General features: G+C 50.5%; 1 protein-coding gene across 1 annotated transcript; it reads left to right on the top strand.

Moving 5' to 3' along the window:
• Positions 1-20985: 20985 nt before the first annotated feature.
• LOC309883348 (pancreatic secretory trypsin inhibitor-like) lies at positions 20986-26025 on the top strand. Its single transcript, XM_082771323.1, has 4 exons — positions 20986-21102; positions 22605-22645; positions 23249-23361; positions 25789-26025. Exons 1-4 carry the CDS (start codon positions 21048-21050, stop codon positions 25868-25870), a joined length of 291 nt encoding a protein of 96 aa, XP_082627449.1. The 5' UTR covers positions 20986-21047; the 3' UTR covers positions 25871-26025.
• Positions 26026-26255: the final 230 nt, after the last annotated feature.

The following is a 26255-nucleotide window of genomic DNA, read 5'->3' as shown; positions in this document are numbered from 1 at the left end:
CCAACATCAGCAAGTTGAGGACACTTTGATGGGGCTCCCCCCCCTTCCTCCTTGGGATGTGACAAATTCCCAGGACACTCCTGCCCAACACTCAGTGCAATAACAAGCACAGGGCTGAATGACTGCCCTCGACAATGTTTGGTACGTGGAAAAACTTGTGCTCGCTAATTACCATGATTGCTCCATAAAAATCCCCCTCGGGCGGCCGCGTGTGATGCAGGTGAGTGCAGCACCACAGCCCTGCCCCTTGGCAGCCCGCAGCCCAGGAGGAGACAGACATCCCCGCTCTTTGAAGAGCCTCCCCCAGCCAGCACTGGAGGTGTCCCACCCACTGGATCTATTCCTAGACATATCAGTTTCTATTTCTTTTCCCCACTGTTACACCAGTGCAAAGAGACAAGGTTGAGGATCAGCGAGACCAAACACGTACACAGGCTACAAAGCAAAGGTTTTCCTCCTCCTTTGAAGCCTGCTCTCCATTATGTGAGGAGAGATGCAGCAGATTTACTTCCCTGGGTTGAGCAGTCCTAAGCCTCTTTACTAAGCCTGCCAGCAAAAGCCTCAAAGCAGATGCCAAACCCTGCAATCTTTTTATGCATGGTAGAAATAATCTCTTCGCCTGGTGTCTGGGAGAACTGAACCCAGCACCCAAGCAAAATACTGCTGGACTGGGAGCCAGAGCAGAGCCTACAGCTGGGGCCCAGCACCTTCTCTCTGCCACCTGCCAACGTCATACACTCTGCTTTTACCTGAGCTCCAACCACCAAGGTTGGAAAGAGATATGAGGATCCAACCCTAAAGCCCATCAGATCTGCCCTAGATGGTCTCTGTTGGCAAACTTGTGCCTTGTCCTCCACCCAAGGGAGCTCTCAATATCCCCTCCTGCTGCAATTCCACTTGCACCTGTTTTACAGGTTGAAGGGGGGAGCCCAAAGACACCCTTCAAGAGTACAACAGCTCCTGAAGCAACCCCTGCTTCCTGACTCCGAGCTACCGAGGGCCTTCTTGCTGGCTGGCTGCCCTGAGCTGACAAGGTTGAACCTCATGAGTCACCATCATTGCCAAATCCCCAGAACTATGGCAACTGCAGACATTTTCAACCAGAACAAGCCGCAAGGGCAGAAGGAAGCTAGTTGTAAAAGGAATAAATCAAAGGGAAATATTTGGCACTTCACTTTCGACAGGGAAGGACTCATCAACTTTTACTGTGGAGGAATAAAGACCGAGACGAAAGATCCACTTTCACTTCACTCCCAGGATGCCCAAGGACTTTCGCATCCCTGTACTGAGAACAGCTGCTCTAAGTCTCTGCATCTCATAATGATAGATTCCTTGCTTAAAAATAAATCAGTGCAGCCTGGGATGCATGCCAACACTTTCCCCCCAGTTTTCCCACGTCCTACATTTTAAAAGCAGCTGATGAGATCCATCCTTGCTTATTCCTCATCCTTCCTTTAATAACTCCCTGTGTTCTCATTAAAACCAGTGTGCTGCCCTCCTCACCTTTAAAGTTTCCCAGAGCTGCAGCCTCTTGCCTTGGCTACTCTTGCTTTATTCTGCAAGATACTACTCAACTTCAGCTATACTGGTGGCCTTGGAAGCTCCTTTTGGTAATTTCTCCCATAAGCACCACTCTTAAACTCTTCGTGCCCTAGATCTAAAAACACTTCTGCTGCACTTCTCTATCTCCAAAAATACAGGCAAATTAATAGTTCAGGGCCAGTTGAAACCAAAACACGGTTACTCTTTTCGTATTGCTCTTGACCTTCAGGTTGATATTATTCCCTAAAATTTAGAAAAGACACCCAAAGTTTGCAAACAAGGCGCTCAAACACACCATGTTGTGCAACACACAGGCTATCAAACCTGGGATCTCATTACACCCTCTGCCTCCCACTCTGGGTTGTGTTCCCTTGTTACATCTTGTTTCAAATTAGACTGAAAGCTCTTCATGCCAGCGGCGGTGGCTCCCTGTGGCATCACTGCAGCAAACAGGATTAATAAGCAAGACTAAACACAGCTCTCAAAAGCATCAAAAAACAAAGAGGAAACTGAAGAGATGTGGGAAAGTGAGTGCCCCTGATCTGAATAAAGAACAGCTCTCCAGATGCTAGAATAACTCCAGGACATCTGTGAACTTGACTTCTCTGTGAGTTTCATTTTTCACTTCTAGCCTCAGCATTTACCAGATTAAGTGAACCTAAGTGAAAAGATGCTTTGCATGGTCATATTCTTGTGCTGTCTTTCATCAGCACAGCTCCAAGATTTAACTAGACCATTCAAATCAGGTCATTTGCATTGTAAATGACAGGGCATACTTAGCAAGCAGAGGATATAAGCAATGGAGTGACAAGAAAATAAGTAACCTGTCCCTTTTCAGCAGACAACTGTCCTAGCTTAAGAGCTATGGTTTTGCAGTGCCTTACTGTACTGAATTCTGCTTTAGGACCTAACTGGAATTAAGCTATCCCTCCCGCAATAATGGCTGTCTGGGCAGGTGCTCTCTCATCAGCTTTCCACCTCTGACTTAAATCTCACCCAGAGCCCCAGGTGCTGCCCTTCCATTAGGGCACACCTGCCATTTAGGGAACAGTTTGGCCAACACCTCCTAGGGGCTTTACACCAACGGAGTAGTTTTTCCTATAGCCTGGAGAGGCTGTCACAAGTAGCGTCCTCTATCAGAGGAACTATGAAGAAAGGCAAGATTTGCCATCAGCCACAGAATGAGTCAATGGTTAGGGTAAGACACAATCTTCCCTGGAGCTGAGCCTGGGGTTCATTCTACTCTCCCTCATCAGTTCCCCAGCCCCACACACTTCTGCTGCTGAGGTCTATGACACCAGCACTGAGGTCTGGGAGAGTTTGCTTTGCACAGCTATTTCACCCTGATGCAGTAGAGATGGGTTTGTCCCTTTTCACTAGACATGATTTCTGTAACAATGAGCTTTCAGTGATGGGAATTACCAGCCCAGAAATTATAATGCTAATATTTCAGGTGCATAACAGCAGATCAGCCATCACTGCTTCCCAGGAGCAGATCTACCTCTCCCAGGCCTAGCATCACTGCTGGATTTTGCTTCTGCAGAACTTACTGGCACCAGAAATCAAGTCCCAGAAGCAATTCTGGCGACTTTCTTTAAGTAGGCATAGAGGAATTGCCCAACAGCACTGTTAGTTTCAGAGCAGCACTGACAGCATTGCTCTTGCTGGCACCACTGACCTCCAGCAAAAATGGGTCTCTGGGTGGCAGGAGCGTAACATGCCCACACAGGTGAGTGCACATCCACAGAAGACAACAGCATTAAAACAGAGTTGTCATTCCATAGGCAATTTCAAACAAGATGAGCTTTACTCTTTTAATCACCCTCCATCCAACTGGTGCTCAGGTCAACACTTGCAGGCAAAACTGCCGTTCCCTGCTGTTACCTCTGCTTGCAGCAGTAGCTACAGAGACCCACAAATGAGAGCACCGTATCTGTGAGCCATTTAGCTTGGTACTACAGCTTTGCTGCTGGGCAGAAGGTTTACACTGGCTGTGTGGAATAGATTTGTCCAGGAACAAAACCATTTTCTGTAGAAAGGAAGAAAGAAGTTAGTTATCTCCTGCCTCCAAGAGCTTTAGAGTAAAGGCACTCATGGCAACTGCAAACAAGTGCTTAGCAGCACTGCAGTGATGTGGTTTAAGCAAAAAAAAAAAAAAAAAGTTTTTGAGCATGGAGCTAAGCAGGCCCCAGGCAGTAATGGGTACATGATGAATAACAAATCCATCCAAAGCATCAAGCATGAGTCAACCCAGATGAAGAGTTCCTCTGTTCCCCTCCCTCCCAACCCCACCCCCCTCAGCACTTTGGCTGTTCCTTGGGAAACCCATATGCATTATGAGGGTGTCCATAAAACAAACAACATTTGGCTGGTTTTTTGAAGAAACCTTGGAGAGCCCAAAACTGGCTGTGTGGGCTGAGTCCTCAACAGGGTACAGTAACCGAAGCAAAAAAGAAGCCTCCTCCGGGGCTGCTACAGCCTTTGGGATGAGGGAAGCGGAGCAGAAATCTTTGTAGAAAAGCTATTTACATCTGTTTGACCCTTGTAAAACAGGTCTCCAGGCTCTCCCCCATTTAGAGGCATTTGGATGACGGTCTGCAACAGCAGCTGGATGCTGCAAGGGGAAGGAGCAGTGCAGAGCTGGCACAGGAGCCACGGAGCAGCGGGTGCAGTCGGAGGAGCAGTCCCACCTGCTCTGCGAGGCTGAGGCCAGAGGGGCTGGCAGCAGGCTCCCTGCGAGGCCCATGGCACCAGCTGCAGTGCCACCTCTTGGCTCGGGTTTGCAGGAGAGGCCAATGAAAGTGAAAGACACCGGCACCCTCCTCCTGGCTCCACCTGGCCACCCCCTTCCCGGACTGGCTGCTTATCTTCTCCCACGCATGGCCCTTTGATCTGTGTGCCAAGCCCCGGCCTGCTCCAGGAAGGCTGGGCAGCCCACGGACTGATGGTGACTGCAGGGCAGCCGCTCAGCTCCACGCTGCCACACGGACAGGTGGCTCCGTGGTTGTTCTCCCCCTTGGTTTGTCCCAAACATCCATCAGAGGCCCACAGTTTCACCCGTCCCAGCACTCGCCCTGTCCCACATGCCAGCTGCAGACCCAGGAAAGGAAGTCCCATGAGGTGCAGAGAACAAGCATCCCATGTGCTAAGCTCAAGAGAGACCAGGAGAAACCCCTCAGCCCTTGCTGAACCCACAGAGACACATACAAGGGCACAACCCACCCAGCAGCCAGGCACAGCTCTGAGCAGCTCCTGCTGCTGCCTTGAAGCCAGGCGCAGGCAGCCCCCTGCTCCATTGCTACCCAAATCCTCCCCCAGAGACTAGCACCATCCCTGATTCTCTCTACATCACAAGAGGGACAAAAGCACAAGGATCAGGCACCACAAACCATGGAGAAATGAGGTGATGGAGACCAGACTTGCCCTGTCCTACATTCAGCAATCTCCCAGCAGCTTTGTGCCATGGAAGCTAGTCAGCAGGGCCCACAAGCAGTAGCAGATAAATGCTGGCCCACCCCCACATTCTCCATCCTTCCAGAAGGAAAACCCTGAGTCTTTGGCCTCATTCAACACAGGTGCCAACAGCCAGCTCTGCTGCTGGCTTCTGTCACTGCTCCCCATCCTGCGGGATGGAGTCTCCCCCTGTTCTCCCCAGTCCACTACAAAAGAAAAAAAAATGCAGTTTGACCTCCTTCTTCCAGTGTGGATGCCCTGTTTGCATGATGATGCCACACCACATATAGAGGGCTCATGCCAAGGGCTGGCATGCAGCCCCCCGGAGCACGCTGCCCCCATCCCAGATCCCCAGATCCCCCTTGCTGGGAACAGGACATCCCACCGTGGCTGGGGCTCCTGGCTAGGCTCAGCCCCAGCAAGCACCAGGCAAACATCGCCACCGCCTCCTTCAGCCTGTTGAGCAACCAGCAGTGGGTGGACACACACCCAGGCTAAGCACAGCTCCAGCACCGCCGCCCCCACCCGACAGGGCTTACCCAGGTCTCCAAACACATTCTTGCTTCAGGTACACCAGTTCTCACGCTCCTCCCCGGGAGGGAGCCCACATTGCTCAACCCCTGCCCCACTCCAGTTCCAGTTTCCCCTGCCTTGAACCCGGAACTCAATTTCACTCGTCACAAAACGTGCTGGCCCTTCCTGCCCACAGGACTGGGGGGGACAGAGCAGTGTCAGCCCTGCAGCCGCCCCTCACTACAGGGCTGCAGCACCACAGCCCATCCCTGTGAGCCAGGGACAGGTTAACCTGGGACTTAATGAGAAGGGAAAGGTCTTGGTGTTGCAATTGCCATTCAGATCCCTCTAATCCTTGTGTTTGACTGCTTCTGAACACGGGAAGCACCTGACATCTGAACAACAGAAGTTTTAAGGCTCACAATGCCTTCTCAGCACAGCCTTTACCTCCACATGACACATTCAGCTGTTGCAATCTTGGTTAGCACTCACCTAACCTATTTCAGCTTCAAAGCACTTCGCAAACATTAACCAATTAATCCTCTCACCACCCTCAGAGGGAGGTGAGCATCTTTATTTTTATCCATTTCCCCATCAGTGAGAAGGAGAGAGTTCAGAGCCTCTCCCAAGGCCATCCCAGCTAACTCCCAGTGACTGCGGCTGGGCTCTCAGCCCCAGGCTCTGGCCCTCAGATGAACGCGTGCACCTGGCCTGGTGGAAACGCTACAGCAACAGTCATAAGTGGCTAAGCAGGGCTGTCACCGAGTGCCTTTGTTTTTCTCCATGCCCCATATGAGTTGGCTTCTTGAGCACCTTCTGTTCATCAACAACCTGGAAGGAAAATGATCCAAGACAAGTGGCACAGAGCCGGCCACCACTTCAGAGCACCTGAGACCAGCTGGCAAGCCAGGGGCACCCAGGCAATGAGCGTTTGTAACAGGCTGGTGAAAAGTTCTGCATTTTGCAATAAAAAGCATAGGCCAGTGGGGATGAATCCAGAGCGTGGGGACAAATTTTGCCATGACTGAAGCTGGGCAGATGGACAAGGCATGACATGAGCTGCTGGCAGTGCTCAGCATTTGCTAAGTATTGGGGCAGAACATCCCAGCTCTTTCTACGCTCAAAAACCACATTTATTCCCTCCCAAATGATTTTCTCCAGCTCAGACAGTTTGGTTTAGGGAACCATACAAATCCTTGCAGTTATTGGTGAGGGCAGAGCGATGGAAGGGCAGCCAGCCTCCAACTGGAAGACTGCAGGAAATCAGGACATGTCACACCAGTGCGGTGTCAGCTCTCTTGGGGTAGGACACGTGTCACCAGGAGTGATGCTCCCCTTCAGAGCCATCCTCTGCATCAGTCAGGATGCAATCAAACACTGCCAGCAAGCAGCACCCACATCCGCCAGGTTCATCACACACTTCCAAAGTGTTAACAGCCAAAAAAAACATTGTCACCTGAAGTATTTCAGTGTTGAAGCCTACATGAAAGCCCTGACATAGGCAGCATTCCCCCCTCCCCCTGAAGGTGGTGGGCAGAGATCCCATACAGGTGGATGCTCAGGAAGGGAGGAAACATCTAGGTCCCTAATGGCTGTGTGACAAGGGCTTGGGAGAGGGAAATCAGGGTGCATGCCTGCACAAGGAGGGGATGCCCACCAGAGCTCACTGTCAGAGAACACATTTATTTCAGGGGTGCGACACCCCTCTCCAAAGGACCTGCCTGAGCCGCAGCAGTGCTCCCACTCACCCATGTCAGAACTGGCAGGGCTGGGAGGTTGCTTTTCCCAGCTCCCTTTCACTTGAGCAGCAATCTCCATCCTCAGGGCTCCCCGCAGCACGCAGTGAAAGTCGCTCTGCTTTTGCAACACCACTGACCCGGAGCAGGACTCCGGCTCCTCCGCCACTCTGCCAGCGGTGAGAGCCCACAATTGCAGGGCTTACAAGGAAGCGTCAGTCTGTTTTTCTCATCGTTTCCAATGGCTGTGGCCTAGCGCTGACTGCTGGCAATTACCATTCATCCTAAGGTCCCAAATTACTCGCTAAACACTGAAGATGTAGGAATCCCAAAGCCTTTAGGATGGAAAGGGGGCAGCCTTTAAACAATGCACAGCAACACCAGATCAATATCTGAAATTACTTCAGCATCTCAGTGAAGCAGCAGGAGAATTTCAGGCAGAAGAAACAATTCTCTAACTGCAGTTCTTAGAGGCAGTGGGGGTAGAAACCTTCCTTGTATCACAGATACAATACCATCCCAAGGGAATGCTTTACTTAGTGTCAAGAATCACTCTGAATGCCTGTTAAAACCAGCATACATAATGTGCTTTAAAGGCATTGCTAAGCACAGATCTACAGTCACAGCAACAGCTTTGCAGCCAGATTCACCCACCTCCATGGGGTGTCACTTCTGCACCAGCCAGAGCTGTGGCTGCCCCCAGTCCTGCAGGAGCACCCCAGGGTGCAGACACAGCCCGGGGCTGGCTCGCAGCAGACACTGCCACCTGCTGACACCCTGGCCCAGCCCAGCCCTCCCAGCAGGATGGGTGCAGTGTTTGCTGCCAGGCAGCCCGGGATTTGGAGTCACTGCCATGCCCCTGCACTGCATGCACCATCCAGGCCACTGCTGTCACGCACGTCTTGCGAACCCTGTTGCAACAGGCCCTAGGTAGCAACATCATCCAACCCACATCCCTCATTTCCTAGGAATCCTCTGTAGCTGACATCAGTGACAGAGACACAGCCCAAATTCAGCTGTTCCCACAAGGTGGGTAACCCACACACTTCCCCAGCCTCACCTTGGGCCAATATAATGATGCACAATGATACACAACTCCTGATCCCCTTTTCATACAGCAATAAAAGCCAGATCCCTGCACCTAACTGCTGCTTGGCAGGCTGACCTAGACTAGATAATCCCAACCTAGACACAGCCACAGGCCATTCTGTGTGCATCAAGCCTCTGTCCTCACTCAGATCTCAACAGTCCTCCTCTGATCTCCTTGGCACATGTTAGTCCATATAACAAGTTCATCCAACAGTCAAAGCATCTGCATGGCCTCCACTTGCCAACACACCAGCAAAACTTTTTGCTGGAAGCTTTCCCATCCACACAAACCTCATGTGCTATTCAAACCCCCGAAGCAGCAGTACCTCTGCATAATATTCTTGGCAGCTTCTTGGGCCATTACCTCTTTCCATGTGAGTGTACAGGACAGACACTGAGCTGTGGACCACGTGCCATCTGGCAAGGCCATCAGTGTAGCATAGGATTTGATGCCATATCCCAAGACAATTCTTCAGGGAGGGAAGAAGACAGGTACCTGCACTGGGAAGCAGCAAGCAACAAATTGAGCAACAACATCTTTCTCCCTGGATGTTTCCCAGCTGTTAACCTTTGTTGCTTATCTTTCTTGAAGATTTCCACCATCTATTCCCCCTTTTGAACCTCTCCCAATGTTCTGGGTGCATGGAGAGGACCCCAAGCTGCTTAAGAACACCAGGCAACAAGATAACCCCACTCTGTTCATGCACCATGATTAGATTGTACATTTGACATTTCAAATGCATAGCGTGCAAGAACCCAAGATGCCCTAGGTAACAGCTGCAGTACTTAGCTTAACCCTGTAGTGATGCAACACCCCCTCAAAGTCCCTACAAACTCCTCCAGGCAGCAGGACAGCATGGCCCAGACAAGAATCAAATCCCCAGACAAAGCCACCAGCAGGAGCCCAGGGCCCTCAGGGACCAGGAAGGCTTCTGACATTCACCACAAGAAGTTTCTTAATGTGGGTGGATTCTTAATCATGTTCCCAAACTTATTAACCTTCAACCTGCTCTTTCTCAGTTAAGTATGATCCTCCCAAAAAATACATTTCCTAAGCTCTTTTCAAGCCCAAGCTTGCTTTTTCACTAACTGGCCAACAAGATCCTTAGGTCACATCCTACCAACATTCTTGACCAACATCCATTAACATTTGCTTTAAGAAGTGAAAGAGGCCAAATGATTCATGAGGACAGATATTTAAGCTGGTTTACAGAAAAGTTAAAAAGGGAAAATCTTCAGAAATAATAGTGTTGGCACATTCTTTGTGTATGAACTACCATTATTACTGATTATTTACACTGCAGCAGTCACTACAAGCCCTAGTGCCATTGTGCCAGGTACTGGATAATATGCACATGTTGAAAGGCAATATTCTTTTCCACAGAAACTATAAAGAGAGGAAAGACAAAAGACAAGAGAGCATCGTTCACATGTGGAAGCAAAACTAGAAATTAATTGACTAGCCAGAGTTATACAGCAAATGGCAGTACTCAGCTGTGCACACTAATTTGTGCTCAAAACGTGCTTATTAAATATATTAAAGCCCACGGGACACTGCCATCAGTCTGTATAAACAGCACAAGCCTATACTCCCCAATCCTCACTTAAAAGCATACCCCAAATCTTACTTCCTCCGCCCTGCCTCCCCCTTACAGAGGCTCTGCTCTAATTTTAGACCTAATTAAATTAAACCTCTGACTCACCTCAGATCTCTGATTTTAGGCTTACATGATCTTTACCACAAGGCCTCGCCGTGCTGTTATTTGGCAGCACTCCCCTAAACACTCCTGGCTGCTGCTTCTGCAGCCTGGGAACGATCACAGCAGCACCAGGGAGCATGCAGAGGGCCGGAACTAACAGGCAGGGAGCTCAGCAGAAGCAGCACCTCATGATGCACCCATGGTCTGCCTGCATGCGGCACAGCAGCACGGCGCTGCCCTGGCTGCGTGGGAGGGATGCCCACGGATTTCGTTAACATGCAGATCTCGCTCCAGAAATCAAGACAACAGCAGCCAGACCTCACCACTGTTACCCAACTGCCTCATAGACAGAGGCTGCAGCCACTCTCTGCACTTCTCTGAGGGGGACCAGAAGCCCAAACACCACGGAGATTTCACACAGCCCCTTTGTGAAAAGGGAACAGAGCGCACAGCCAAGGAAGCTCCCTCTCAAATTCTTATTCTCACAGCAAATGCTGCCCGCACAACCAGGAATAGCCAGCTGACTTCTAGAGAGGTCACTCTCCTCTCGTGCTGCAGGAGACATGAGTAAGCACAGATGCCAGTGCAGGTGTTAGCGCAGCAGGGCTCCTCCAAAACCTGGCACACACCAGAAACCTGCCTGTCCATGAGCAAGGCAGATGCAGACACACTGCTGGTGGAGTAGCTTTTTCCTCCAAGCCATCTGCAAGAGGTCCACCCAGAGAGAGCCACCTCTTCCAAAGTTACCTTACCTGCTCCCCAAAATGCTGGGGTTTGAAACAGGTCACAGCCATACACAAGCAGGGCCACCCCAAGAGCACAGGCAGTCCCCTACAACCCCAAATCTCATTATTACCTAGAATTTACCTTAATTTCAAACCTAGTATTTAGCCCACAGACTTCTCAAAGGCCAGCAGTCACTGAAGGAGCCACTTCTTCCTAATACAGCCTCCAAAACACTTCCCAACACGACCCCATCACTGCCTACCCCATTCAGAGAGCCCCCTGCTTAGGGGCACATGCATTTATAATGTCTGCAGGAGTCATGTCCCTTGGGCCAGCTGAGCTTGTTTCCCAAATTTCTTTTCTTTTTTTTTCTCTTTTTCCTGTTTCCCTCCTTCAGTCAGTGCTAAGTGGCACAGGAGAGCCAAATTCAATTAACAGGATTGAAAGCAATTAAGCCCCTATTGGAGTCAGGGTTGTGCTCTTTAGGCTTGGAAAGAAACTACATGTCACTGCAGCAAGATAAGCAGCAGGTGATGTCAGAGGCTTTTTATTTCCAATGAGAAAAATTGGTTGTCTTTATGCATTTAAAAAAAAAAAAAAAAAAAAAAAAAAAAAAGCTACCTAACGTCTATGGGAAAAAGCAGAGCATTTGGATGCGAAGCTAAATTCCCGATAGTTTGCCATGCCCGCAGGACCCACTGATGACAGCCTGGCCGGGTGTGTGGGGCTGTTTTGCAAGGAGGGAGCAGAACAAATCCTTCCTGCACCTTGGGGTGCAGGCAGGAAGGGGTCTCACCCCTCATGGCAGTGCCTCACAGTAGTTATTTTAGTTATATCTGGCTTCCTGTGCTGTCCCTCAGCGGTTCTCCTAATTGAGGGCTTTTAACATTAACAGCGCTTAGCAGCTGTTGTCCTTCTGGCCTGGGGGAAGGCACCACATCTTTTATTTAAACTTCCTCCCTACGGAGGGGAATTGTGACCTGCACCCTGATGAAGACACCCCTCTGGTGACAAGCCCTCCCTGCTCTGCCAGGGCTCCTGTTAGGCTCCCATCCCACCACCTGCCGAGCTGAGGGGTCCCTGTATCGCACCCAAGCAGGAGCCAGGGACCCCCGCCTGGATTTGTCCTCCCAGACCAGGCTCCACATGGCTTGGGAGGAGCTGGAGGTCCCCAGAACCAGTGCAGGACAGCAGGGAGAAGGCACTGATGCCCCAGGGGATGATGTGACACCACTTCCAGAGGGATGCTTGCATCAATGCAAGAAGAAACCCATGTGTGGGAATGAAGGGGATATCATGCCAGCCTGGGGACAAGGACAAGTCCTGGGCAGGAGCTCTGCTTCGGGTTATTTTGTGTTCACCACAAACTCTGCTTTGCTGTTATTGTGGGACTGGAGGTGGTGGGAGAGAAACCACAGATATCTGTGTATCTCCCAGAGGCTCCAGAGAGCAGGGCAGCGTGTCCCCCATGTGATGGCTTGTAGAGCATCTGCCCATGTCCATCTGGAGCTGCTGCAAGCCGAAGCTGCTTCTCCTCACATCTCTTGCAAACAATACATCTTCCATGTCTCGTCTTGATCTTTCCTGTGACTCTGCAGTGACACAGGCCAGCTCTTGCCTGCTGACACAGAGGGAAGGGACACAGCTGTGACATGGGGTGACACCGCCCCGTGGCGGTGGCTCACCACAGCTGACCTCGAGGTGCACACACTGCATTGCATGCGCCGAGGTGCCTCTGCAAGCCTGGGGCAGCAGGACACACGTGCTGCCTTACAGCCCATCCAACACTGTTCGTCGGGGCCAGGTTGGGAGCAATCCTGTGTGTAGGCTGGAAAAAGAGAGAGGGGTCGGATGCGGCAGCTCAGGCAGGCGGTGCACACACCAAGCAAACTGAGAAATAGGGTGGGAGGAAGGCCAGTGGACAACACTGAGCTTGGTGCCTGCACTTCCCAGACAGGGAGGGATCTGCACAGCAGAAAGCTGCCTGTGTCCTCACAAGAGGGCTAGGATTTAATTTTTGTCAAGGACTTTAATGTTTTGAAGTCCAGAGAGAGGCAAGAAGCAGCATGCTCCAACAGCGCCCCAGGAAAATTTCAACAGTCACCAGCCAAAAGCATTCAGAGATCACAAACCAGGCCCAGATGATCATGAATCACAGCTTAGAAGCCACAAATGATTCTTAAGCCCCTTCAGAATAATGGCATTTACCAACAGGCTCCTTTGAGGTGGTTCACATTTTCCAGCCTTCTTCTGAAGCTGAGAGGCACTGGGCTGAAGCAGGAGCAGAGCTGCTCTGCAGTGCTGGGCCTGGGCACTGGGCACTAAAGGGGCCATATGGCACGCTGTCTTCTGAAGGACCCAGAGGCCTCCTCCTGGATTTTACCTCTCCAGTCCAATTCTGACTTTCTAAGTCTCATAACATTGCTTTTAATTTATAACAATATGGCATTGTAAATGCAAAGCCGGGCATCATGATAATTACTTGTGACTTACACTCCTGGCCAGCGCTGAGCATTTGTGTAGAGGCTTCAATTATCATTTGTGCATCTTTGTTCTGCGTCCATAAACGTCCCAGGGCTCTGTAAGGCTGGAAGCTGAAGTTACAGGATCAAAGAAACTGCAGAGCCTGGGTCTGCTGAGAAAGGCTGCCCCTGCCCAACAAAGCGCCCACTCCAGTGAAAGGACACAAATGTCAGGCAGGCACAGAATGAAGGAATGGCACCAGCATCACCGGCTGCTCCTGGCGAGTAGATCTGTGCTGGAGGAGAGCTGCCCCAAGCAGCTGCGGGGCTGCCTTCAGCTTGGGTTTCTTCTTCTGTAGCATCTCTGAGCACTTCCTATCGAAAGCATGGCATAGCATGGGAACCTCAGCTGGCTTTACACAGGAAAGCCAAATTTCTTGCTAAGGGAGGTGTGAAGTTATGAGCCAGGGGCCTCCAGAAGCTCAGAAAAGAGGAAGAAATGAAGAAAAGAGGATCCTGGCAGGGATGAATGAGAATAAGAAGGAAAAGCGTACTGCAGGCAGCAGCCATGGGCTTTGGCAGCCACTTCCTCATATAGAGGGGAAAAAAAAGAAGAAAGAAAAAAAAAAGAAAGAAAGAAAAAAAAAAAGTTAAAAGCTGCTTGGGAAAGAAGGTTCAGCAGTGGCTTATTTAATCTCCATTACCAGAGCAAAAGGACCGCTCCTCACATCCCTGATGGGCTGAAGACGGTGCTTTCACTGCAACGCGCCGTGCTCTCCCAACCAGGCTAACAACGTACCAGGCATCAAAAATAATGTCACATTTATTAGGGAAGCGATTCAAGTGCAAAGCTCACCGAGGGACATGGGGAGCTGACTACATGCAGAAATCAAAGGGAAACCCTTGATTGAAAGGAAATGTTTAGCCACTATGTTCAAAGGCTGCCTAAATCAAAGACAAAATCCTTCTTTAATCAAGGCCATTGACCAAAGCTGAAAGCACACCAAGCCACAGCACTCTCTTCGTGGCAGGGCTGCCAGCACTGATGCTCTCAGACCCCAGTGTCTTTTCCCCAAAACCTCATAGCCATATCCTCCTGCTGCTGGCCAGGACAGCAGCTCGTGGTGTTCAAACCAAAACACACTTTTGGAGGGACAATAAGCAGAAGCCATCAGCTAAGGCCCAGAGCACCTTAATTCAGCTGCCTTCAACTTTCAGTTTCTGTCTTTGAGCTTAAGTGGTCATTAAGAAGCGGAGCAAGTGTTAATCAGGCCTTGTCTAGCCTCAGCCCAACCCAAGGGTCAACAGCAGGTAGCTGAATTTTGTCAGTGGTATTCAACCAACATTTATTAGCTCTGGGGAGCTTTCACTCGGGAGGTGTGTGGCATGCTGACACACAGGAGGGTGCAGGAACATTGCTTACCCACACCAAAGAGCAGATACGAACAGTCAGCAGGACGATAAACGCAACTTTATTGCAGCTACAGCAACCAGAGTTAACATTAGATGCTGGCAGGCGAAGAGCTCGTCATGAATGCAATCCAAATTTATAAATGAACTTTTGAAAGAACTTGCCATGAGCCTCACAGTGCTTCATGGCAGCTAGGTTTCGAGGAAAAGCCATCTCTGGAAACAGAAGCAGCGTTTCTAACCTCTACCAAGATTTTCTCTCTCTTTTTTGACATGTTCAGGATCAGAGTCCAGCAATAGAAACACTGTCACCAGCTCTAACCCACATCCGCTACTTTTTCTTTTTCCTTCCAAAATCTCATTTCTATCAGCCTGTGGAAAAAAAACACCCTTCTCATTTTAAATTTTCTCCGTGGCTAATGGGAAGAAGAAATGTTGTCAGAAATGAAAGCCTCATTTCATAGCTTTCATTACTTTTCCCTTCCTTTCTGCATCTTTCTATTTTTTATATATTTTTTTTCATAGCCAGATTTTCCCACATTGCTAAGAGGCGGAGAGGTTTCTGGCAGAAAAGCCTCGTCTCTTCTAATTGTCTGAAATGGTGCAGTGAGATAGACCTAAGAGCTTCGGCCACTTCTAGCCACATATTTCACTGAAATCAGAAACATAGCAGTGTTTTCCGGGGCCCTGGGCTGGGGAGCAAGCCACATATCAATAGTGGTTAGCTCTGCCAGTGGCACCCATGGGATTAGCTACAAATTCCAAATGTTCCTGGGGTTGCAATGGAAGTCTTTCACAATTTTCGTTTGATTGTTTATTTACTGCATTCCAAAGCAATGGAAAGTAGTACAAAAACCTGACAAAATTTGACATATGTTTTCAAGAAATTAAGAAGGAATATAAGAAATGTGAAAATATCCATGGAGAGCAGCCTAAAAAAAGCTCCTGGTCTTGGGTACATTGGGTTAGTTAAGGACCACAGAGGGAACAAGCTGTTGCTTCTCTGCTGGCTTTTGAGAGCTTTCGTGGAAGGCACTGGCTTGCTCATCCAGGTCAGGAACCTCTCCAAGGCTGGGGACTGCAGTGCTTGACTGCAGTGCTGGCCCCCCAGCAGTGCTTGGCCACCCTCAGGGTGGATTTTTTTCATTGCATACAGCTGGGATGAGCCTTCCTGCAACTTGTCTCCATCAACTCCCATCCTTTTTCTGTGCAGCTCCGTCTTCTCCCAGTGCCCTGATCAATTATTCACTCACTTATAAGCAAGGTCCAGCCCTGGGTGAGGCACACATGGACCATGGGAGCAGGGGCAGAGCTGGGCTGTGCTATGAAGGTCAGATTAGACCAGATCATCCTCCAGGAGTCTGTGACCCTGAGAAAAAGGGGTATGCCAAATCCTTGCATGTCCTTCAGCTGCGAGGAAGAAGGAGTGGGCGGGGGGGGGGGGGCTGCTTTAGTTTGGAGAAAAGTAGAGTCCCTTGCTGGAGGAGATTGAAAACCGTGTTCATCCAATTATTGACCGCAGCACTTAATCGCTTTGCCCTGGATCGCCCTGGCAGCCACAAGGGCACTGGAGGTGGGAGGCAGAAAGAGTTTAATAAAGAAGCAATTTTATAAAGGAATTATTTGCTTTAGGCATTTGCTGTAGGAGTGGGAAAATGATGCTTTTTTCTCCAATAATGCCAGTGAAAGCAAGAAGAGCAGAGCTCTGCGTTGTATGTAGCTTCTGGGCAACTGACCCCATGTGCTCCCACGGCCCGTGGAGACCCCACAGAGGAGCTGAGGAGAGGGGCAGAAAAAAGGGGGAGAGAAAGCCCTGCTGGGAGCACCCTGCATTGCCCCTCACCCGGGATTGCTGCAGGGTGAACAGTCCCTGCAGGGACAAGCTCTGCAAGGACCAGTGCCCTGAAACCACTGCCATGACCATTGCTGGTCCCACCAGCCACATGCCCTCACCCTGAAAGCCACAGCAGATTTCTTGGCTTGGTGTCCCTGCAGTGGTGAGACAGGACGGGCAAACAGGCCAGGAGCTGGGCTGGGAGCTTGCCCCCACGCCAGAGAGTCGTGCAGCTGCAGCCCAGCCAATTTCAGCCAGCAATCTGCAAACACGTCGCCTGTCCCCAGCACATTCATCCTCCTCAGGAAGCATTTGATTGGCATTCAGGCACAGCCTCTTCTGAACAACCCAAGCTATGATTTATGCGACGCTTTTGTTTTCAGACACTGTTGTCAGCAATACCCATCCTCAGGCAAAGCCGCCGATGCCTGCAGATTTCCAAAGGTTGTTATCGTGGCCACGCTGCCCTTGTTGAAGGGTAACAAACAGAAGCTTTGGTAAAAGTAGGAATGATCATTTGCTAATTCTCGCCCGTGGCTATGCTCAGCCTCCTCCCCTGAAACCAGAGGCCCCAGGGACAGCATTTCATCCCAGGAAAGAGGAGAAAACAAATTGATATACTGTCCTGGGCTCCAAAGAGTCTCCTACAGCTGGAGAAAATAAGTGGTATTTTCACACCAGTTAGTCAGAGGTTTCCTCTTCCTAAACTGTCTGAGTGCTCAATATCTTCCATACACACTGAGCAACAAAATAGTTTTTCCAGCATTAACGACAAAGAATGCAAGACAGAATCACTATGGATTAACAAGTGGCCAAATTATGTGTTTGTTTGTGTTTATTTCTGTAGGAAATCTGTGTTTCAGCTGCAGCCCCTGGATACAAGAACAGCTGATCACTGCACAGTGGCCAGCCCTCACCTTCCTGATGCAAAACGATTTGCTTTGCCCCCAGGGCCCAAGTGGATCCAGCTGCACCATTCCCCTTCCTCCAGGTGACCTGCAGATCTCTCTGCAGGCACCAAGGAGGGTGCACACCCAGATCTCCTCCTCCCCTATGTGGGCTCACCCTGCACAAGGCCCATTCATCTGCCCTGTCTGCACAGACTGCTTTCAAAGCCATCTCAGATACCACAGGCAACGTCACAGATATGGCTACAAGCTCTGGGCCTGGCAAAGTGAGCAGAGAGCAGAGCTTTAGGGATTTGGACCCAAGAGAGCTTTGGCCTTATTGGGAAATGTCTCTTGTGTCTCCTGGGCTTCCTATTTGCCTTTCTCCAGCCCCCACTCCTTCCACCCCAAGTGCTGCCACTGCAGGGCAGCAACCAGCCTCCTGCCTGCCTTGTTAACACAGTGAGGACTGAGGACCCTTCTGCAGGTCCCCAAAGGATGTTTTGCCTCCATGCCTCTGAAGGAAGGCCACCACCACCTCCCCCGAGCAACCAAAGCCCTGGGATGGCACCAGCACAGGGCCACAGTGCGGGGTCTGGGCTGCACAACCACTGCTTGGTGGCAGGGGTTGGGATGGGACTGCAGGGCCATCCCTTGGCCACCATCCCCAGCAGATGAGCCCCCAGGCAGCCCCAGCACCACCAGTACAAGCGTGCCGTATTGCCCATTTAACGCCCAGGCCTGGCACTGCAGAGCTGCTCTGCTCCTGCTTCAGCCCAGTGCCTCTCGGCTTCAGAAGAAGGCTGGAAAATGTGAACCACCTCAAAGGAGCCTGTTGGCAAATGCCATTATTCTGAAGGGACTTAAGAACAATTTGTGGCTTCTAAGCTGTGATTCATGATCATCTGGGCCTGGGTTGTGATCTCTGAATGCTTTTGACTGGTGACTCTGTTGCAACTCTTCCCCAGGGCACTGCTGCTGGTTTTTCTCAGTATATCAAACATTAAAAAAAATAAAAATAAAAAAAATCCAGCCCCGGTGCAACAAGTGCTTCTCCAGCCTGTCACGGCCAGGCATCTCACTCTGCACAGTGAATGGGGCTTTGCATTAGCTTCGGAGCCTGCGGGTCCTCGCCATCTCCCCGCGACGGGTGCTGAGCTCGGCGAGTCGCACAGCAGGCGGGGGGAGCCGCCTGACTCATGGTTCTCTGCTCCTCCGGCTGCTGTGTTGGAAGGAACAGGCTGCTCTGACAAGGTGGCACATCACGAGAAAGCCCACACTGCTGAAGACATCTCCCTGCTCCCTCTCCCAGGAGCACCCAGCGCAGTAGCGGTTCACAGCTCTTTTTCATTCCTCCCCACTCAAAGAAAAAAAAAAAAAAAAAAGAAAAAAAAAAAAAAAAGCCCCGAGCATTTCTGTTTCCTGAGGGATGTAGAATATGTCAATCAGGAGAGAGGTGAAATCCCACAGAATGTGAAATCCCACATTTTGAAGGCATCTCACTAGCACACAGGTGCCAGGAGAGGCGTCTGGGGAGGGAGGGCAACTGCTAACAGAGAACCCGCATTAAAGCCCTCATGTGCTGCTGTTTGGCTGCAGCAGTACTAGCAACCCGTGTTGTTCTTTTGGCAGAGGCAACTGCCCTTAAATCGTTTGGTTTGGCTCAATTTGTTAGGCAATAATAAAATTCAGTTGGTTGTGTTGCATAATGTGGAGTTCCTTCAACCTGTTTCGGTATTAAAGTGCTTGATCTCGTACAGCTCTTGGAGGGGGCACAGACGTGAAATTAAGTCACTACAAACCCAACAGGATCCTAAAAACGGAAGATGAGGAGAGAAGTGTCCAGGAGGCAGGGAGAGGTCAGCAGATGGTCCCTGCTTCAGTGCCCCTGACTTGCAGAGGAAGGAAAGATGAAAACCACAGTATTATACACACTTGAAAAGTCCCAGGAGCCAACAGCTCCCATCTGCGGAGCAGCTTTCGTAAACACTGAGGATTTACCCACCAAACTCAACTTTGGAGATGTGCCTGGATGTTTCCAAGGAATCTGAGGAAAGACGTTTCTGTTTCTGGACAACCAAAACTATCACATTTCCTGGCTAGAGTGAGGCTCTCTAAACTAGAAAATGTGCAAATATGTTTTACCATGAGTGGGCACATCCTAAACAAGGGTAATCAGAGAAACTCTTTTCAGCACTGCTCTATTTACATGTGTTACAGATTGAAAAGAAAAATCTTATCCCCAGTTGGCCTGGCGTATAACCATAAACGCCTTGGCTAAGTCCTCTTCCAGCTTTGGGAAGCGAGACCAAAGCACCTCTTGGCATCATCTGCTTTATTCACCTGCCAGGTGTGTTGGAGGAGCGATGGGGGCAGTGCTGGATCAAGATGAACCTCCTTCTGTTGTTAAAAATGACCGTCCCTCCCTCCCTTGCTCCTCAGAGGGTGATGCTGCCATGGGGATCTTTGTTCTGGGCTCACTAAAGGGCTCCTGCTTGCTCACAGAGACCACGGAGCACCCAGCCCAGCTGCTCACAGCTGGCTCAGGAGGTCGTACCTACAGCCAGCTTTCTGCTCTGAGTTAATGAAATGAGAGATGCTGTTAAGAGCCTCGTGCTGCTGCTCGCCCCAGGGAGAGCAGAGGAAAGCCCAGGTGAAAGCAGGGAAAGTCTCCAACCCCACATAAACAGCCTCCCAAGGGACATTTCTGGCAGGGGAAAGCATCCTCCAGAGCCACGTTTGGACGGGGTCTCCCCTGGACAGTGGAGCAGCTGCCGACGTGAGCTGAGATTTCTGTCTCACAAACAGCTCCTTGAATTGCTCTTGGCATTGACTTTTTCTGTTCAGCTAATTAAAAATCTGTCTTTGAGTCATAAGCCCCCATTAGTAATAATTTGCTTTGCACTTCTCCAGTGATTTATGGCTGAGATATCAAAGTGCTTTAGAAACATTAATTAATCCTTCTAATACCCAGGGGACTGATCCGCTCTCCACAGTGCACTATTGGCGGAGTAAATGTAGGAGATCCCTGGGGCTTACTCCAACATGCAGGCAGGGAGATGGGCAGCATCTGACCCAGCGAGCTCATTTCAGCTGCCTGCCTGCCATCGGGGAGATGTGCAGGCAAAATAACAGCACTCAGCGTGCAGCCACAGCGAGCCCAAGGCACCTCCGGGCTCTCTGCCCTCCAGCATCATCTCCTGCTGCTGCCTCCATCTGTCCGGGTGGGAAGGGGAGCTGTGGCACCCTAGAGCCCCGCGAGTGGCTGTGGCAGGGTCATTAATCAAAGCTGCTCTACTCCTACTAATGGGATCGAGCTCACTGATGCATTCCCCTTGCTGCCCTGCCCATTTCCCCATCCTCCCTCTTGTCCAAAATCACTTTTTTTCCTGTTTTGCAGTGCAGACCCAAGCTGTCTGCCACCAGCCCCACCAGCGATAAGGATGGTGACCTCCATGGCGAGTGCTGAGGCTTTCAGCCCTGTGAGCACTGGTGTGACATTTGCCACCTGGCCTTGTCCCTGTGTGTCAAATGTCATCGCCTCAAGACTCCAGGGTGGAGCTGGCCATGGAGGGTGGTGCCAGAGGTAGGGAAAGGTATAAAGGTCCAGGCATGCGCTGCTGGAGGTGGGATCTCAGGGAGCCAGAGCTGTCCTGTTTCCCCTGTACCGTCTCCAGTCAAGTATCACCTTGACCATGAAGGCAGTTGGTATTTTCCTGCTCCTCTTCCTGGCAATCTGCTTCTACCAAGGTGAGTGCAACATTTTGCTTCGGAGCTGGTTTCTCTCCTCGCTAAAGCCCCCGCGTCTGCCACGTGGGGAGGCAGGGCTGGGAAGAGGCCAGCTGCTGCTGGGACTTTGCTCCAGCCCTGGGCAGGGAACGAGAGCACTCCCAGGGCATGCTGCAAAGGCCAACGGGCACCAAACTGGTGGTCTGCAAGCAGGCCTGATGGAAAGGCTCTAAAAGGGTGCCTGGCTCCCAAAACGAACAGACCTGCTGGGCTGACACTTTTCCTTCAGGGCCGGAATGTGTCTGGGAGCTGGTGGTTTCTAGGAAAGTGCCGTTCTTTTAGAGGGAATAGGTGCTGTTCTTGTTTTAAAAAAAGCAAAGCCAAGACGACAGGAAACAGATCTATAGAAGGGAAAATGCAGATCTCGTTCCCAAAGTCAACATTTAAGCCAACTGTGTTTTCAAAATCCCATATGGTGCAGAGGGATGAGAACACGAGCTGTTGCTGCTCTTCGGGTCCCGCTCACCAGGGATTTCTGCATTAGGGGGGCTCATTCCCAATGCTTCTGAAGCAAGTCCTCCGTCATCCTATTTACCGTGCTGCAGTTGCCGTTGCAGAGCAGTCTGAGCATAGAACATGGCTGCCTTTTAGAGGAGCTAAGCACATAGCGAGACTCAGCTCCTGGGACTGGACAGGTGCTCGTCCAAAGTAAAGTCCCTGAAACACCAAACGGTGCAGCTGCCAGGTCCTCAGCACCAAACGGTCCCACTGCAGCCCCAAAGCTATTGAGCCACACTGGCTGGTAATGTAGATGTTGCCTAAATCCTCTAAGTAAATGACTTCTGGATCTACAGGCAACGCAAGGTCTTTTAAGTACTGTTTTTTCACAGAAAAATTCAGGCTGTTTTTGAAAACACCCCCACCACATGTTCCAACCATGCCATCCTAGCCATCAGTTCAGGGCCAGCATCTCCACGGAGAAGCCCACAGTCACAGCTTACTCCCACCAGCTTTGGTGTAAGACCTCGGGGTTCACTCATTTCTCCTTCTAGTAGAAACCCTTCAGGAGATCTTCCCTTTCAACAACTTGTCTTTTGTTCTGCTGCCTTGTGGTACAAAACCACTGACACCAGAAAAATCCCCCTGGATTCACTCCAGGAGCAGGCCAGCACCGGCAGGAGTTTCTCAGCTACCCACAAACAAGTTATAGGAGATAACAGCAGCCACCTTTGCTCCTTGGCAGCTGAAACAAACATCATGGAAAGTTGTTAGACTTTAAGTTTAGTTGTTAGGCCTTGGCAGGGAGTTGCACCCTTGAGGTCTTTCTGCCAGGGGAAAGAGGCAGACGCAGCAGGGACCCAGCAGCAAAACGGGAGATGACGGGAGGTATTTATTTGGTGGGCTTTTCAAAGCACAACATAAAGATGTATGGTCCTCAGGCTGAAACACCTTTTGTGAAAGACGCCAGCCTGAGTGAAGAAGGGTGCTGAGGTGTCTTCTCTCTCTCTCCACATTTTCTCTAGGAGATGCTGAGCCAGACGGCGCTGCTGACCAAGGAACAGAGGTGAAGGCTCCCATTTCTGTGTAGCATGAGAGCATGCCCAGCTGAGGGGAGAGAGCACTGCCCCATGCACCTGGGAGCCACTCTTGCTAAATACAATGAATTAATGTGAGCTGCTGGGTTGGCAGCACATCCTGGTGCCTAGGAAACTCCTTCCACCTGCTATGCCACAGCAAAATCCCAGTGATGGTGTTGTTTTCCCACTGCACTTCCCCCAAACTCAGTTGAGGAAAACTTAATACAGAGCTGAACGTTGCTGTTACCTGCCAAGAAGACCAGAGCTCCCATTCCTCTACAGTTTGTAATGTGATGGCAGGCATCCCTGTGGCCAAAGGCAATAAAAACTGGGGGGAACCTGGTCAAAGACTGCCCGTGGAGCATTACTTGCTCAGTATTGTCACTCCCATGGGAGTGCCAGGTGAAGTTCAGCTGGCCAAGGGATGGTGACGTGGTCCCAGTGTTTCTGAGAGTTCACAGCAGAGTGCTGAGCAAGCTGGAATGGGTTACCAAGATACACAAGACATGCACAACCCTGTGAATGCAAAGCTCTTTCGGTAAGCTGAAAGCATGTTTAATAATTTCAGCATTATCCCTTCCCATCTCCAGGCAAACTGTGGCAACTACGACCTAAGGAAAGGCTGTACAAAGATCTTCGACCCCATCTGTGGCACGGATGATGTCCTATACAGCAACGAGTGCTTGCTGTGCAGCCAGAACCTGTGAGTATCGGGACGGACCTCCTGCAAAGTCCAAGCACCCCACAGATGATGGTACCACATGTGCCTGGGATTTCCTAGAAAGCAAGCTGCTAGCACGCAGCTGGCTGGGGTGTGGGCAGCCAGCCCAGCACATCTGGCACTCATCTGGCCTCCTGCGGAGATGCTGCTCCTGCTGCTCCGAGCACGTGGGCTCCGGCTGCGTTATAGGGCCATGGGGTGATCCTCACAGCACACACGCTGCAGCCCCATCTGCCCACACACGGGGACCACCCGGCCAAAATCTCCCCACACCTGCAGCAGCGATGGCTTCGGCTGCACTGGCAGGTGTCCAGGAGCTCAGACGAATGGCAGAACCCCCAAAGTGTGTCCAGATCTAGCGCACAGGCAGGAAAATATAGTTTTTTTCAGCTGAGCTCAGACATGCAGTGGCTGAGGAAAAAACATGGCTTTTCACACCAGCAGTTTACAGCTGAGCTCTGCTTTCTGTCTTCTCCGCATATGAAAGGTTACAATTTGCTCTGGTTATTTTTAAGAAGCCTTTATTTAATCTGTGCTGGTGCCAGATTGCGCTGACAGCAGAAGGCCAGGTCCGATAGCTAGCAAAGTGTCTGGCAGGACTTACTTTATTTCATCTGGCTTGGGTCCTGGGTAATTCGGAGTGTATTTATACATTGTAAGTGCTCCATGTCAGACGAGTGAAGGAATTACCTCCAACTCGATGCTATTAGGTGTTGGAAAATCCCTGTTGGGAAGACTGAGGCTTGTCTGTGGCCCAGTGCCCCAGTCTGTGGGGCTAAGGGAGCTTCACCCTTGACTTTCCCTGGTTGGAGGCTGGGTTTTGGGGCCATCATCACACACTCATTTGCCACCCGCAGACATGCCTTTAACAGGAGCTCAAATTCCACCTTTTCTGTCCCTGGATGAGTGGAGCTGTGGAGCCAAATTCTACTTTTAGGAGCATTTCCTCCCAGCTAACCCTGCAGTAACAAGGAACAGAGTCCAGACCACCAAAGAAAAGAGCCTGGATGAGAACTGCTGCTCTGACTAGCCCCTCTTTCCTTCACTGACCGGAGCTCTAGCCCCATACCCTGCTCCTGCCCTGCTCTTTTGCACTGAAGGGCCGAAGAAGCAGCAGTCGGGCAGAGAGGTGCTGAGCAGGATCCCCTGACCGAAGGCGCCACAGTTAATGACCTGGCGCGGCGGTAATGACCGTGCTGGAAGCCAGCAGCCCAGCACCAGCTGCCGGCTGCGCTGTGCAGCAGATGGGGGTGGGAGGTTCGTCAGACACAACATCGTTAGGGCTTTGGCCAGGAACCAGCAGCAGGGGAACGAGAGCGAGGAAGGCTTCGAAGCCCGGCACGCAGGGAGCAAAGCAGCGTTGAGGACACTGCATGCATCCTCCTGGTACTGAGCCTGGTTTCAAAGGGGATGGAGACCTCGGGAGTCAAGGGAGGAAAAGCATGAGGTGTGAAAAAGAGAGCTGGTGGTGGATCCACAGAGGGAAGGGAGCAGTTGGTGCTGGTGCTCACCCTGCTTTAACAATTAACAGTCCCCTCTCCTCCAAACTCCTGTTTGTGCAAGCTCCTGGCTCCTGGAAATGCGCTGCCCCTCTGGCTCTAAGCACCAGGCTCTGCAGCACCCCAGTAAAGATCCCAAGCAAAGAAGTTGTGGGGTTAGGAACAGCCGTTCATGGCATGCAATTGGCCTGATGGCAGCTGGAGGGCTGCAAGGAGCCCGGGGATATCTACAGCGAGAGCAGCTGCCGGGCCTCTGTGCACCACTAAATCACCCATTGCCTGTGGTCATCCCACTGGCAGCAGCGTGCAAAATGCTTCTTTCGAAATTGCAAAATAGCTTGAAAATCACTTCACCAGCATTTCACTATGCACCTGAGAATCAGGTGGATCTTTCCAAAGAGGACAACATCACGATTCCATGTGTAAACAGAGCAATTCAGAGTACTTAGGTCCGCTACTGGGCAAAAATAACAGCAGCAATTTTTTGCAGGTTCCTTTTTAATATTTTCCTCACTTTTGATGCTGAAGCAGTCAGCAAGGGAAGTTGGGAGCAGACCCAAGCAAGACACAATGACAGGCATTTGTCTGCAAAAACCCACACACAAAGTCGTAACCTTTATCATTCACAGCCAGGCAGGCATCAAAGGTGCCTAACATGTGTCCTTACAGCAAAAAGGTGAATTATTCTGCCAGGAGGTGGTAGGAAGTGCCAGCTCTTGAGCTTATTGGAATTAATTAACCTATGTCCATGGTAACCCTGAACTCCCTGTCAAAAATATGTGAGCTTACTTACAACAGTGTATAACGCTTAAATGATGACTTAAGCAGTATTTTCCTTTCTTTCTTCATCCTCTGAACCAGACTCTACTGTGTATCAGGCACCTGAAGGCATTTTTAACCTCTCTTCCAGGCAAAGACACACTAATGTGCGGATAAAGTACCGGGGAAAGTGCCAAAACCCGTCCCCACGCTCCAACCCCGCTCAAAACTAAAAGGTGCGACCATGCTGGAGAAGATGGCACAAAGCTGTCCCTCACCTCTACAGACTCCTAATAAACTGGAAGAACTGCAGTGGCTTACCCTGGGATTTCTCTCACATACACAGCACAGCCCTTCCCCTGACATTCAAAAAAACCTTCCTGTAAAATATGGCTTTGTTATTGTTGTTTGGGGTTTTGGTGGTTTTTTTTTTTTTGTTTGTTTGTTTGGTTGGTTGGTTTTGTTTTTATTTTTTCCTTTTTTTTTTTCTTTTTTTTTTTTTTTCTGTAACATCCACAAAAGCAAAAATTACTGCTGGAGCCCCAGGGAAAAGGCCAGGACATTCCCAAGGAGGGTCAGGCCATGGCATAACAAGTCTCCCTATTGCACCCAGACTTC

This window comes from Aythya marila, assembly GCF_965140915.1.
Source record: "Aythya marila genome assembly, chromosome: 14".
NCBI classification, from domain to species: domain Eukaryota; kingdom Metazoa; phylum Chordata; class Aves; order Anseriformes; family Anatidae; genus Aythya; species Aythya marila.
The sequence above is the reverse complement of the archived record's forward strand: the minus strand, read 5'-3'. Positions and strand labels throughout refer to the sequence as shown.

Coding starts and splice junctions, on each gene's coding strand:
- LOC309883348 (XM_082771323.1), top strand. CDS start 21,048: ATGAAGGCAGTTGGTATTTTCCTGCTCCTCTTCCTGGCAATCTGCTTC. Junction 21,103..22,604: donor GGCAATCTGCTTCTACCAAG/GTGAGTGCAACA, acceptor CATTTTCTCTAG/GAGATGCTGAGCCAGACGGC. Junction 22,646..23,248: donor CTGCTGACCAAGGAACAGAG/GTGAAGGCTCCC, acceptor TCCCATCTCCAG/GCAAACTGTGGCAACTACGA.